General features: G+C 58.5%; 1 protein-coding gene across 2 annotated transcripts in view; it reads right to left on the bottom strand.

Moving 5' to 3' along the window:
• Positions 1–943: 943 nt before the first annotated feature.
• Positions 944–12070, bottom strand: part of ATP2A3 (ATPase sarcoplasmic/endoplasmic reticulum Ca2+ transporting 3) — a 92207-nt gene continuing 81080 nt past the window's right edge. The window contains exons 20-22 of one of the 2 annotated variants that reach the window (XM_043993072.1): positions 9831–9948; positions 7786–7862; positions 944–5121 (exon numbers count right to left, since the gene is read on the bottom strand). In XM_043993072.1, the coding sequence (XP_043849007.1) occupies positions 5065–5121; positions 7786–7862; positions 9831–9948 (252 nt within the window). In that variant the 3' untranslated portion in view covers positions 944–5064. The remainder of the gene's footprint in view (positions 5122–7785; positions 7863–9830; positions 9949–12070) is intronic. The other variant, XM_043993073.1, reaches the window with a different exon arrangement.

Here is a 12070-nt window from a genome sequence, read left to right as displayed (position 1 = left end):
CCCCGCCCCCCACCACGTGCTCACTTATTTTGTAGAACTACCCAGCTGGCCATTCGGCCATTACTGCCCTCCTTGACTCCAGCTCCTGCTGGACCCCAGCTGCTCGCTGGGCTCTGCACCCGACTGCCCGCAAACACACCTCAAGCTCAGTCCAGGCCCAAGAGCACTTGTCATCAGCGGAGAGCTCAAGCAGACTGCTGAGTAGTGCCGAGGGCTTCCCAGTATGTGTCCAGACAGACACACCCAGGGGGGAGCTGTCCCCTCTCTTCTCTTGCTGCGGCCTTTCTCCTCAGAGAGTGCATGGTAGGCCACCCTAGAAGCCAAGGGCCCTCCCGTGGGGCCCTACAGGAAGGACCGCACCCAGGTGCGCTGGGCACCATTCAGGGATGCCTGTGTTTGGGAAGTCTGGGAATCACCGTCTTCCTACAAAGGCCGTCATGACACTGCCATCGTCTCTTTAAGCACAGCAAAGGACTTCAGCTCCTCCCTCACCTGGAGGTGAGCTCTCTGGGCCTCTCCTGGACCTCCTGGCACCTGGGCTGGAGGACAGTCAGCCTGAGTGAGCAGGGGCCAAGGCTGGATCTGAGGAGGAGGAAGGGGGAACCCTGGAGGGCTGGAGCTGAGATAAGGAGGGACAAAATAGGAAAGGGAAGTGGGAGGGTCTCCCTGGTGACCCCTGAGCCTTCCAAGGAAAGTCCTCTTTCAGTCACTAAGGGGGGCTTGGTGAAGGGACCTCTTCTAGCAGAGTCCGGGGGCTGGTGCCCCGCCCTCTCTGGGAACCATGCTGAGGAGATCCTGTGGGGGAAAAGGCTGGGGTCCCTCCAGCTGCCCCTTGCCCGGTCCTGGGCCAGGGGCATCTGGCCACCCTCACCCGCTCTGGGGGATGGCTGACGAGAATGGGAACCCCAAGAAGGCAGGAATGCACATCCACGCATTTTCCCAGCAAAATATCTTTTATTTCTCTAACCCCGTGAGTATATGCCGATCACTGTGCAAACCCAGAGCACCCCTCCGGCCCCAGATCCCCCACCACATTATGTCACAGCTGGCTACTGACATCACATGCAGGGGACAGGAACGATCACTTTTGCATATGAAAATAGGAAACCACCTTTCTTGTTGGGGCAGCTAGCAGTGTCCACCTGGGCAGACTCCCTGAGCCCCCCCCCAGGGCTCCCTGCTCTCCACCCCAATCCTCCCAGACCTGGGGTACACTGGGGGCAGTGATCCCAGAGCCCTTCCCTGCTCAGTGTCCAAAGGACTCCTGAGACCCATGAGAGGATGAAGATTCCTTGAAAGGATTGCTGCCTGAACTTGGAGTTCCAAGAAAGGAATTCAGAACCAGAATCCTGCACCCAAGCCAACACGCCTGGGGCAGGTGGCGGTCACAGAATCTCAGAGCTACAGGGAGCCTTGGCGTCATCTGGTGCAAACCATGGGGCAGCTAGGGGGCGCCAGAGTGCAAAGAGTGCCCAAGCCCTGAGGCCAAATCCAGCCTCAGATCTGCAGACTAGCTGTGTGACCCTGGGCAAGTCACGGCACCCTGTCTGCCTCAGTTTCCTTATCTGTAAAATGAGGACTTTAGAGAAGGAAATGGCAAACCAACTGTTCCTGAGTAGGAACCCCCTGGAGCCCATCTGCCTCAAAGACCTCCAGGCATGGAGAGCTTTTCTTTTTCCTCTAACTGAGAGTCACCCGCCAGTCCTTCCTCAGCTCGGTGCCACAGAACAGAAGATCCGTCCTGCACAGAACGGCCCCTGCGGGCCAGAACCAACACGCCCAAATTCTTCAGCCAGTCCTTGTACGCACAGACCCGGGTCCCCGGACTCTGGTGCCCACATGAGTCCCCTCAGCTGCCCCGGCCTCCCTGCACCACCGCCACATGCCGCACCCCTGCCGGCAGCGGCCCAGACGCGCCCCTTCTCGCCCATTTGGGCCGTTGGCTTTTTGAACCCAATGTGCTATTTTTCATTCATGTCGCTGTGCAAAAGTCTCTGTATCCTCACACCATGGAACCTGGGTGGTCCTCAAAGAACGTGTGTAAAGAAATCAGCCAAATTGGCTCCTACTTCCCTACTGATTTACAGTCTAAGTGGCCGTGCAGGGAAGGGGCAGGAGGTGCAGAGAGCTTTGGGGTCTTCGGGTTTGCTCAGGGTAGGACACCTCCCCTGGGCCCCTTCTCAAAGGAGCTGCCCACCGGGGATGGCTGCTAAGCGTCGGGGAGCCCTAGCTCGGAGCTTGGGGCAGCTGCCTGGTCCCTGCCCGGGCTTACAGGAGGAGTGGCGGGAGGCCTAGGACCAAAGTCTACTTGTGACCTTTGTCAAGTTGGGGCTTCTTTTGCTTAAGGAAAGACATCTGCCCACAAGCAAGGGGGGAAGCACTGGCGATGGAGGCGGTGGGAGGCCCCGCCCCCTCCCCCCTCCCTGTCGGTGGGGGTGGTTTGGAATACTCTGCTTGCTCCAGCGCCCAGCACCTGATTCTGGAGCTTTGGGGCCCTGCTTCCACTCTCCGGACCTCAGATGGGGACTCGATCTCGGGGATCCTAGTCCTCCATCCCCCCCCATTCCCCAGGCTCTCCTCTCCAACTGCTCACAGCTGGACCCTGGGCTTCCCCACACACGCCCCCAGGGCTCACCCAGCCCTGAGGGTCTGGGACAGGAGTCTGACTTCCTGAGGACCGCCGGCCTCAGCAGATGGAAGAGACTGCCCTCCTTGGCACAATGCCCTCATCCTCAGAATGATGCCACCTCCCCTGGCAAAGGCCTGGAGCTCTCTGGGCCCGGGCCCCGGGCTCGAAAAGCGCCCCACTCCTGTACCCTGCCGTCGGCTCCCCTCCTCGTCCTGCCCCCTCAAACTCTCTCGTGCTCCTCCTCCAACACCAGCTATTGCAGTCTTGGGGGCAGGCAGCAGGCTCTCCTGGGGATTCTGAGGCTTTGGTGGGGAGGCTCAGCGGGGGGCCGGTGCCCCAGGTGGGACAGAGGGCAAGCCCAAGGGAATGGAAGCCATACCCCTCCCCAGCCTGCTGCCCCTCCTGCTCCCTCCCCTGCAGCTGCCTCTGTCCTCACAGGAGGGGAGCGCAGGGGGAGATGCCCCCCCCCACCCAGGTGGCTTCCCAAGCCCCTCCCCACCCCCCTGGACGGTACAGGGGCCTCCCAGAGGAGGAGGACAAGCCAGGTCTCATTGGCCAGAGGCGCTCAAGGCAGGAAGCCGGGCTGGGCGTCCTCTCCATTCTTCCGCTCCCCTCCCAGCTTTGTAGAGAATCTAAACCCCAGGAGCCTCTGCCGGCCTCCTTCCGTCCATTCACCCACGGCTAGGCAAGATGGCGCCCCAGGAGCAAAGGTCACAAAAGTGCTTGGATACAGAAGCAGGGTCAGGCTCCAGGCCTTGGGCAGTGTGGGGGGGAAGGGCTAGAGCTTAGCTGGAGATGGTGGTGGGTGCAGTGCAGAGCCCAGGCATGACCCCCAAGAGCTGCTTGCAGAGACAGACCGACAGGCTGGGCCAGGGACGGTGAGCAGTGTGCCGCTGTCTCCAGAAGGCCCCCGAGGATCGGGGGCTGGTGTTGCTGAGTCTTTCCCATGTGAGTGAACAAAGAACGTCGCAGGCACGCGCTGGTGGTCTGTGTGGCCTTGGCCATTGGGCTGTCCTAAGCCAGTCTGTACAGTTGTCCCTAGGTTCACACTGGGCCCCCTCTTCCCACACCAGAGGTGAGCTGGGCATGGGATGGAGAGGCCAGAGGCTGGTGCCACAGGGCTCACCTGGGCAGGTTGGGTGGAGGTGAGTGAGACACCAGCCCCACCCCACCCCCAGGCCTGGGCTTGAGAGCCTCTGTCTCTTTGCTTCTATACTCACAGGCCCCCCAGAAGCCCCCCAGCTGGAGTGGGGGGTCCTTCCTTAAGAGCTGGGAGCAGCTATTCTGGGGAGGGGGAGTGGGGGGGTCTTCTTGGGATTGAGGGCCCAGCTAGGCAGAGTCTCATGGGTGATGTTGCCACCTCTGCTGGGCTCCAGGAAGGAGCTCCCAGGAGGACCATGGTTGGGGATGGGGGGGGGGTTCTCCCAAGGACCTCAAGAGAACCCTGGCCACTGGGCAAGGTGGGAGGAAACAAGGGGTTTTCCAGGGGCCGAGCAAAGGAAACAGGCAAAGAGGCTCAGGGGAGAGGGCATGCTGGCTCTGGGGGTGGAGATTCTGAGTGGGAGCGGCCCAGTCCTTCCAACTGCTCCTCAGTAAGGAGGGCGTGCACGGCCTGCCTCTGCCCCTACTCCTGTCCAGACACCTCCCTCAGCCTCAGCTTCCCCACCTGTAAAGAGGCCTGGCACAGAGGCCCTCTGAGGCCCTTCTAGCTGTGAAGCGATGATACTGAGTAAAAATTCTGAAACTAACCTTCAGGGGTCTGCAGGGACGGGCCCCTCAAGGCCAAGAGAGCCTGCAGGTCTGGCACCAGTGCGCCCACTGGCGAGCCAGCCCTGGAAAGGCCTCTGGGGGCAGAAGGAACCCAGGAAGGTTTCAGGTCTCCCAGAGAATGAGCAGCCTCACACCTGGGCCTCCAAGGGAGGAAGAAAGAGCAAGAGACCCACACAAAGAAGCAGGCCCAGAGAGACCAGAAGGGACAATGAGAGAGATGGGGGTGGGGTGGGGAGAAGGGAGACAAAGGGAGACAGAGACAGACAGAGATGACAAAGATGACAGAAAGAGACAGGCAGAGAGAGACACAGACAGAGAGACAGAGACGACAAAGATAACAGAGACACAGACAGAGACAGAGAGACAAAGAGACAGAGAGAGACAGAGAGAGCAACACAGAGGAGCAGGCTCAGAGAGATGGAAGGTGACTATCAGAGAGATAGGGGTGGGGTGGAGAGACAGACAGACTACGGATGAGACACAAGCATGGGAGAGGCAGAGCCCTAAGGAGGGCAGGGGCTACAGACACATGCGAACAAAATCTCCAAACAAACAAAACTGGAGGGGCAGGAACCCAGAGGATCCAAATGTTGCTTTCAGGCATTCACTGGCCAGCCGCTGAGCTGCCCGACTGAACGCTGACCGCAGAGCCAGCCCCCGAGGCTTCAGGCAGAAAGTGAGAGTGCGCAGGGGTCGCATCCATCATTTCCGGTTCTTTTCTTCTAAGAGAAAAACGTATTTGGGGAGAACCCCCAAATCAGAGTTAAAATACACACCAGACCTAAGCTGAGACTTACACAGAGCATTAAGGGTTGCAACCCCCCTCACACACATGATCTCACTGGAGCATTTGCTGTGAGGTGGGCACTCTTATCTCCGTTTTATAGACAGGGAAACTGAGCTCACAGGACCTCCTAGTTAAGGTGTCCAGCGTAGGGTTTCAGCTTTGGTCTTTCAGATGCCAAGCCCAGTGCGCACTTGTGCACTCTGTCTCAGTCTCTGTCTATCCCTCCCTCCCTCTTTCTTCCTCTCTTTCTCCTTTCTTCTTCTCTCTTTCTCTCTTCCTCCCTCCCTCTCTTTTCTCTCTCCCTTTCTCCTTCTCTCTTCCTCCCTCCCACTCTCTGTCCTTCCCTCTCTGTCTCTCTGTCTCTGTCTCTTCCTCCCTCCCTCTCTCTCTCTCTCTCTCACACACACACACACGCACACATACATGCACACACACGCACAACCACCAACCTCACATTGGAAGAGACTTCAGTGACCACCTAGTTCAGATGTCCTTAACCTGGGATGCATGAACTTGGTTTTTTTGGTCATGGGGCTACCCTCCTGTGAGATCACTGGGTTCCTCTACAATCCTCTACATTTTATTTTGTGCATATATAAACCCAGTGTGGAGAGGGGTTTTTCCTCCTAAGCTTCACCCAAAGCTCTGGTTGCCTGAGGTTGGGGGGTGAAAACCTGCAGTTCAAACCAAAGGGTAATGACCAATCCCTGGCTCTCTGACTCAGAACCCCCCTTTACAACATCCTGGGCCCAAGTGGTCACTCAGCCTCTGCCCGAAGATGCCCAGAGATGGAGGGACTCCCCAGCTCTCAGGGCAGCCCACTCCACTTTGGAAGAGCCTGAAGTGTCTTGAAAATTTCCCTTAAATTCAGCCAAAAGCAACTTCCCAAATCTGGGTCAGTACAAGAGTTCCCTGTGCAGCCACATTTCTCTGGGGTTCTTCCCTCAGGGCCAAGATTTCTGCTCTGTGTCTTGGCTATCATGCCACCCTCACCAAATCTTCTCTCCTCCAGGCTGAACAACCCCAGTTCTTGGTGGGTAAGCTACTGAGGTCCCACGCGCTTCCCAAAGCGCACTGCCCAGAACTGAACACGGCAGCCTGTGGCCCAACTCCACCTTTCCCAGACAATCCTCCTCTATGAACAACTCAGCGCAGCCCCGGGTCCTCATCACATCCCCGCTGCCTATTTCTGGGGTCCCTCCTCCTTTCCTCCCCTCCATCTCCTCTTCTAGGATGTGGCCCCTTTTCCAGCCTGTTGAGTCCTGGGGGACCCTGACTGCCATCCAGGGCCCCGCAGCCCTCCCTGGCCAGCCAGGCCCTTTAAGCCTGGTCATTTGATGACCTCTGAATTCACTGACACTCCAGTCTTCACAGGGTTTCAGAGATCAATGGTAGGGCCCCTGGGTAGCACCCTTGGGTACTGCACATGGACAGTGAACCTGCCTCCCCTCCTTCCCCCTCAGCTTCCAGCTTGTCCTTAAACATGACTTCTATCCTTCCTCTCCTCTCCTTTCCTCTCTCTTCTTCTCAAGAACCCTCCCTATTGCTGTGGCCCCCCCATCTAACCACCCCAGCCTGATGGAATGTGGCCCTCTGCCCTCTGACACTTCAGTTCCAGTCAAGCCAGGTCCTCTCTCTTCAGAGCGGGGGCGGGGGGCGCCCCTAAGGAGCAGGCAGGAGGGGTCCTGGAGGACTCAGGAAGGGCCTCCGCCGAGTCTGGGGGATTAGCTCTTCTCTGTTTTCTTTCCTCCCCTATAAATCATCTGAGAGAGTCTGGACCAGTCACCAGCATGCTGGGAAATTTACTTCCCTACAAGGCCTCGTGGCTGGCTTGGGAACAGACTGGTATCTTGTCTCTCACTCCCACTGGTCTCTGAGAGGCTCCCCATTAATCCCAGAGTTATTCCCAAGAGAGGCCTCGCTCTGGGGCGGCCAGAACTGGCTCAATCCAGGAGGAGGCCACTGCTCAAGGCAGACCCCTGACTCCTGCCCAGTGCTCACCTGGGCCCAGTCTGTCCTCCCACCCATGGCCCCAGTCAGGCATCCCAGAGGCTGTTGTCCCCCAGGGCCTCCCTCCCCAGAGCCCATGGTGCTGCGGGCTGCCAGGGCAGATGGGTGACAGCAGGTAAGGCGGGACCCTGCCCAGAGGCCACATGACCCCAGGCCCCGGATGAAGCTCAGGAAGGTTCACAGAGGAGCCCCGAGAAGCTGCTGAGACCACTCCAAAGAGGCCAGAGCGGAAAGTCGGGCAAGGGTTTTGTTGGTTTTAAGTCAATATTTTTTAGCCAGATAGTGGCCGTGCCAGCCGGGACTGTGGGAGGGGAAGTTATTTTCATCGTCTGGAATGAAGCCGCAGCTCTGTGTAGCCCCAAGGGCCCGCTCTCTGGGGACATTCCTGCCCTGGATCCTGCCTGCACATTCCCTGGGTCTGGGTGGGTGGAGGGGACCACAGGCCTCAAGATGGGCCACTGCTGCCCCCGGAGGAGGCGGCCCCCTTCCCAGGGCTGGCCCCAAGGCCCCTGCACCCTCGGGTCTGGGGGCTGAACCTGGGGCACATGGGAAGAGAGTGCACAAGGAGAAAACTAGAGCAGAGGCCAACCGGGTTTTGTGGGGTGTCCAGGGGAGGTCCTGGGGGAGGATGACTGCTCCATGCCTGGGAGGCTGTCCTGAGGATTCCTGGTGAGAGACAGGGACACTCAGAGAGGAGCCGAGGATGCGGCCATGAGGATGAGGGACCGTAAGGATGTGGTCCAAGCGCAGGCATGGGAGGCGGATGAGGTGTGGCAGTGCAGGTGGGGGCAGTGAGCAAGCTACTGTGATCCATCAGGCCTGGGGCCCCCAAATCAACCCCAGAAGGAGAGTGGGGCAGGGCCTGGGGGAGGATGGGGAGGGTACAGCTGAGCTCTCTCAGACACACTCACTCCAGGCCCAGGGAGGCTCCACCCCTGGGCCCCTTCTAGGCAGGCCTGTCTTTTCCACGTGGATCCCACACTTAGAGCAATGATCCCCACAAAAGTCGATGGCCAGGAGGCCCTGACCACAGGTCAGAGCTGGAGGGGGCAGCACAGGCCCACTTGGTATCCAGGATCCCAGGGATCGTGGCTCCTGAAACTCGTGCCCACGATTCCCCCAGCCCCAGGGCTCCTGTGGTGCTGCCTGCTGAGCCCTGAGCCCAGAGGCCAGACCTGGCTGGGAGGTCAGGGGAGGGGGGACGGCCAGGGGGCTCTTCCTAGCTCTGGCCTCTCCATCTCCAGCCTCCTTCCTTGTGAACCCTGCTCTCAGACCCAGCTGGGAGCGCCTTTATTCCTCCCTTCATTTTCATCCCCTCTTCCCCCAGCGCTCGGGACCCTGGCCTAGTTTGGCTCAGTGGCCCTGGGTCCTTCAGAGCAGCAGAAACCCCCCCCCCCATCTCTCAGAAGCCTGCCTGGACAGCCGGCCGCGGCCCAAGGAGTCAGAGTGGGCTCCATGATGCCTAAACCCCCTTTCAGCTCTTTCTGTGCTTCCTCTTGAGACGTGGGGAGAGGGGGAGACCAGGGGTCCCGGTGTCAGCTCAGCCCTCTAGGTCTGGGGAGCTTGCTGGGCAATCCCTCTCCCAAAAGCTGGCCGGTCACCCCATCTGAGGTGTCAAACAAACAGCCTGCAGGGAATTTAGGCCAGAGCAGGCTTGTGGGCTGTGACTCTGTGCTGATACTTAGCTCAGTGCCTGGGGCTTAACAAATGCTCCCCACTGACTGCACTGATGAAGCCCCACCCTTCTGTCTAGTCCTGTTTGTTGGACTGGGGGGGGGGGAGGAACCTGAGCCCTGGGCCAGGCAAAACTCCTCCCAAAGAGAGGCTGCTCTGAGGGGGTGCTGCCCGTCAGGAGGGTCTCCAAGAAGCTGGATGAGCACTTACTGGGTATGTGACACTGAGCATGTGTGTGAGGGTCAGGGCTGGACTAGACCATCACAGAGGCCTCTCCCAGCTTTGAAAGCCCATGGTCCCATGACAGAGGTCTGTCTGGCTGAGTCAGACATCCCAGCCTTCCTTGTTGGACGCCTTCCTCAGACGCCCAAGTCTGGCTGCTGCCTGGAACCAGCTCCGTGGTCTTTGCCAATAAAGGGTCCTGTGGGGCAGGGTCCCCACTCACAACTTTTCTCCCTGCCTGAAGCTGAGGCCGAAGTGGGCAGGGGGCTGGGCCAGGGCCCTTCTATAACTCCTGCCATCTTTCTCCTTCTCTGAGCAGCCAAGCTCTATCTTAGTGGGGACCCGGTGACAATCATCCAGGCTCTCCCCAATCTGGTGACTGGGGGATTGAGGGCCACTCCCAAAGAGGTCCAGAAGGCCCAGCTCGGGGCCTGAAGCCCCCCTTCAACCATGGCCCCCCACTCAGAAAGGCCATTCCTGTGGCAAGGGGTTGTGGGCACCATTGTTTGGAGATGGGGGGTCCCCGAGGCAATCCTGGATCCCCAGGCTCCCCAAAGGTAGGAGAGGAATTGTTCTAGCAGCCGCCGTCGGCCAGAGCTGGAGGCAGGCATGGGCACAGAGGCAGCATGAGCAGAGCAAGCAAGGGACCAGGCAACGGGTGGGGGTCACCCAGCAGGGCCCAGTGCCTGGTGAGGAGCCAAAGGGCCCTGATGCCTCAGCAGCCCCCACAGCACTCACCATTCAGGTGGTTTCGGGACAGGTACTTAAGCCCTTCATCCAGCAAGATGACAGGCAAGGACATCTTCAGCACAACCGCCCACTGCTGCCCACTCAGTGGGGTCACCTGGAAGATGAGCTGGAGAGCAGAAATGAGGTGGTTACTGCAGAGGACAGGGCGACAGCCCTCTAGATGAACACATGGGAGGTCAGGATCAGGCTCGGCTTGGCATTCAAGGCCCCCCAGGGTGATCTCAGCTTCCCTGAACATCCCCCTCGTCCAGCCTGTCACCAGAGCTTGCCTCACTCTTCCTGCCCGGGGCCCTCACTCACATTGCTGCCTCCCACCAGAGGCCCTGGGAGGCCCCTCCTCTACCCCACCCCACAAGCTCCTGTCACTCCCTCAACACTCACCTAAATAGGTTCCCTTTCTCTGGGGGTTAAGGCATGTGTCCCCCATAGACTGAGGGCCCCAGGGCCACTGAGCTTGATCCTAAGGGCTAGGGGGAGGGAAGGAGGGAGAGGTTTGGGAAAGCAAATTCCTATTCGGTCACCGCTTTGTGGATCACACAAGTCAGATTTCTCATCCCATCCTGGCCTCACCAACTTGTCAGCATGCTTTGAAGTCACCTGGGCTCACTGGTCAAAGAAAGGGGGTGTCTACATTACAACTGGCAGGGACAGAAGGCTGCCTTTAGCTCTCAGAAGGCTCTTACGAGAAGAGGGAGCCACCTGGTTCTACTGGGTCCTAAAGAGCAGAAGGTGCAGAAACCCATTGAGGCCGGACATCCCAGTGTGGAAAGGGAGGCGCTAGAGATCTGCAGGCAGAAGCTCGATGGCCCCTCATCATTTGTATACCCGGGGCCTGGCACAGTAGGTACTCAATAAGTGCACAAAAAACTGTACGGAAGGTGCTTTATAAGTGCACGGGGGGGGGGGGGGTGACAGCTAGGTGGCACAGTGAATAAAGCACCAGCCCTGGATTCAGGAGGACCTGAGTTCAAATCTGGCCTCAGACACTTGACACTTACTAGCTGTGTGACCCTGGGCAAGTCATTTAACCCTCATTGTCCCCAGGGAAAAAATAAAATAAGTGCACAGGCGATACTTAATAAGTGCATAGGAGATACTTAATGAGTGCACAGAAGGTACTTAATAAGTGCACAGGAGGTATTCTATAAGTGCCCAGGAGGTACTTAATAAGTGTACAGGAGGTGCTTAATAAAGGCTGGTTAGTGGATGGGGCTCAGGTTAGAGTTGCCCCTGATGATGGCCTCAGGTACCTCCCTGCCACCTCTAAAATTCTATGACTCCTGCCTATCTTAGAAAAGAATCCAGGAGGAACATTTCCTCCAAGAGCAAATTGCAGCACATTCCAAAGTCCGTGAAAATGACTTTCTGGCTCATCCGTCTGGACAAAGTGGCGCCAACCTCAGCACCATGAAGACCTGCCTGAGTCCCTGCTCTGACACCCACTGGCTGCGCGATCCCTGGCAGTTTGTTTCACTTGCAGGGGACCCTTTAAGACTAGAAGCCGCAGCGCAGATGCACCCGCCTCAGAGTTCCCCATAGCCCTGACATCATGGGACCAACCTCTTTCCCTGTGCCCTTGGAGAAGCTGAAGGGGAGAGGCCGCAGACTGTGCGGCCCTGATTGTATGGGGACACGCTCGTGAAAGGGCTTGTTCTCTATGGGGAAGGACCTGCTGTTTCCCTGGGGAGCACAGACAGCCAAGAACAGACCCACAGGGCCAGCCTCTGGCTGGTTGGAGAGGCTGGCAGCCCAAATGTGAGCTTCAGGGGCCTCGGGCCCACCTCCACCGCAGACTGGCTCCCATTCTCACACTCACTGTACCCAAAGCAGACCCCACGATCCCTCTACCCAAACCCTCCTCTCTTCCTAAAGCCCTTGGCCCCACCCCGACTCCTCACCCTCATCAGTCACCAGTCCACTTGCTCCCCTGTTGAGCTTTTAAAGCCTTGCTCCACCTGGCTCCAACCTCTCTCACCAGCCCCATCAGGCATCGCTCCCTCTCTTGCAATCTGTGGTACGGCCAAAGCAGCCTTTTCCTTGAGGCCCACACACCACTATAAAGCTCCCATCACTTTGCCTTTGTACTAACTATTCCCCATGCCTAGAATGCAGTCCCTCCTAACCTCCCCCTCGGAGACTTGCCTCAGGACTCAGCTCAAAGACCACCTTCTGGGCAAAGCTTGACCTAACCCCTCCAATGGGGGTGTGTCCCCACAACTACGGAACTC

This window comes from Dromiciops gliroides, chromosome 3 (assembly GCF_019393635.1).
Source record: "Dromiciops gliroides isolate mDroGli1 chromosome 3, mDroGli1.pri, whole genome shotgun sequence".
Lineage (NCBI taxonomy): Eukaryota > Metazoa > Chordata > Mammalia > Microbiotheria > Microbiotheriidae > Dromiciops > Dromiciops gliroides.
This window is presented reverse-complemented; position numbering and strand designations above follow the sequence as displayed.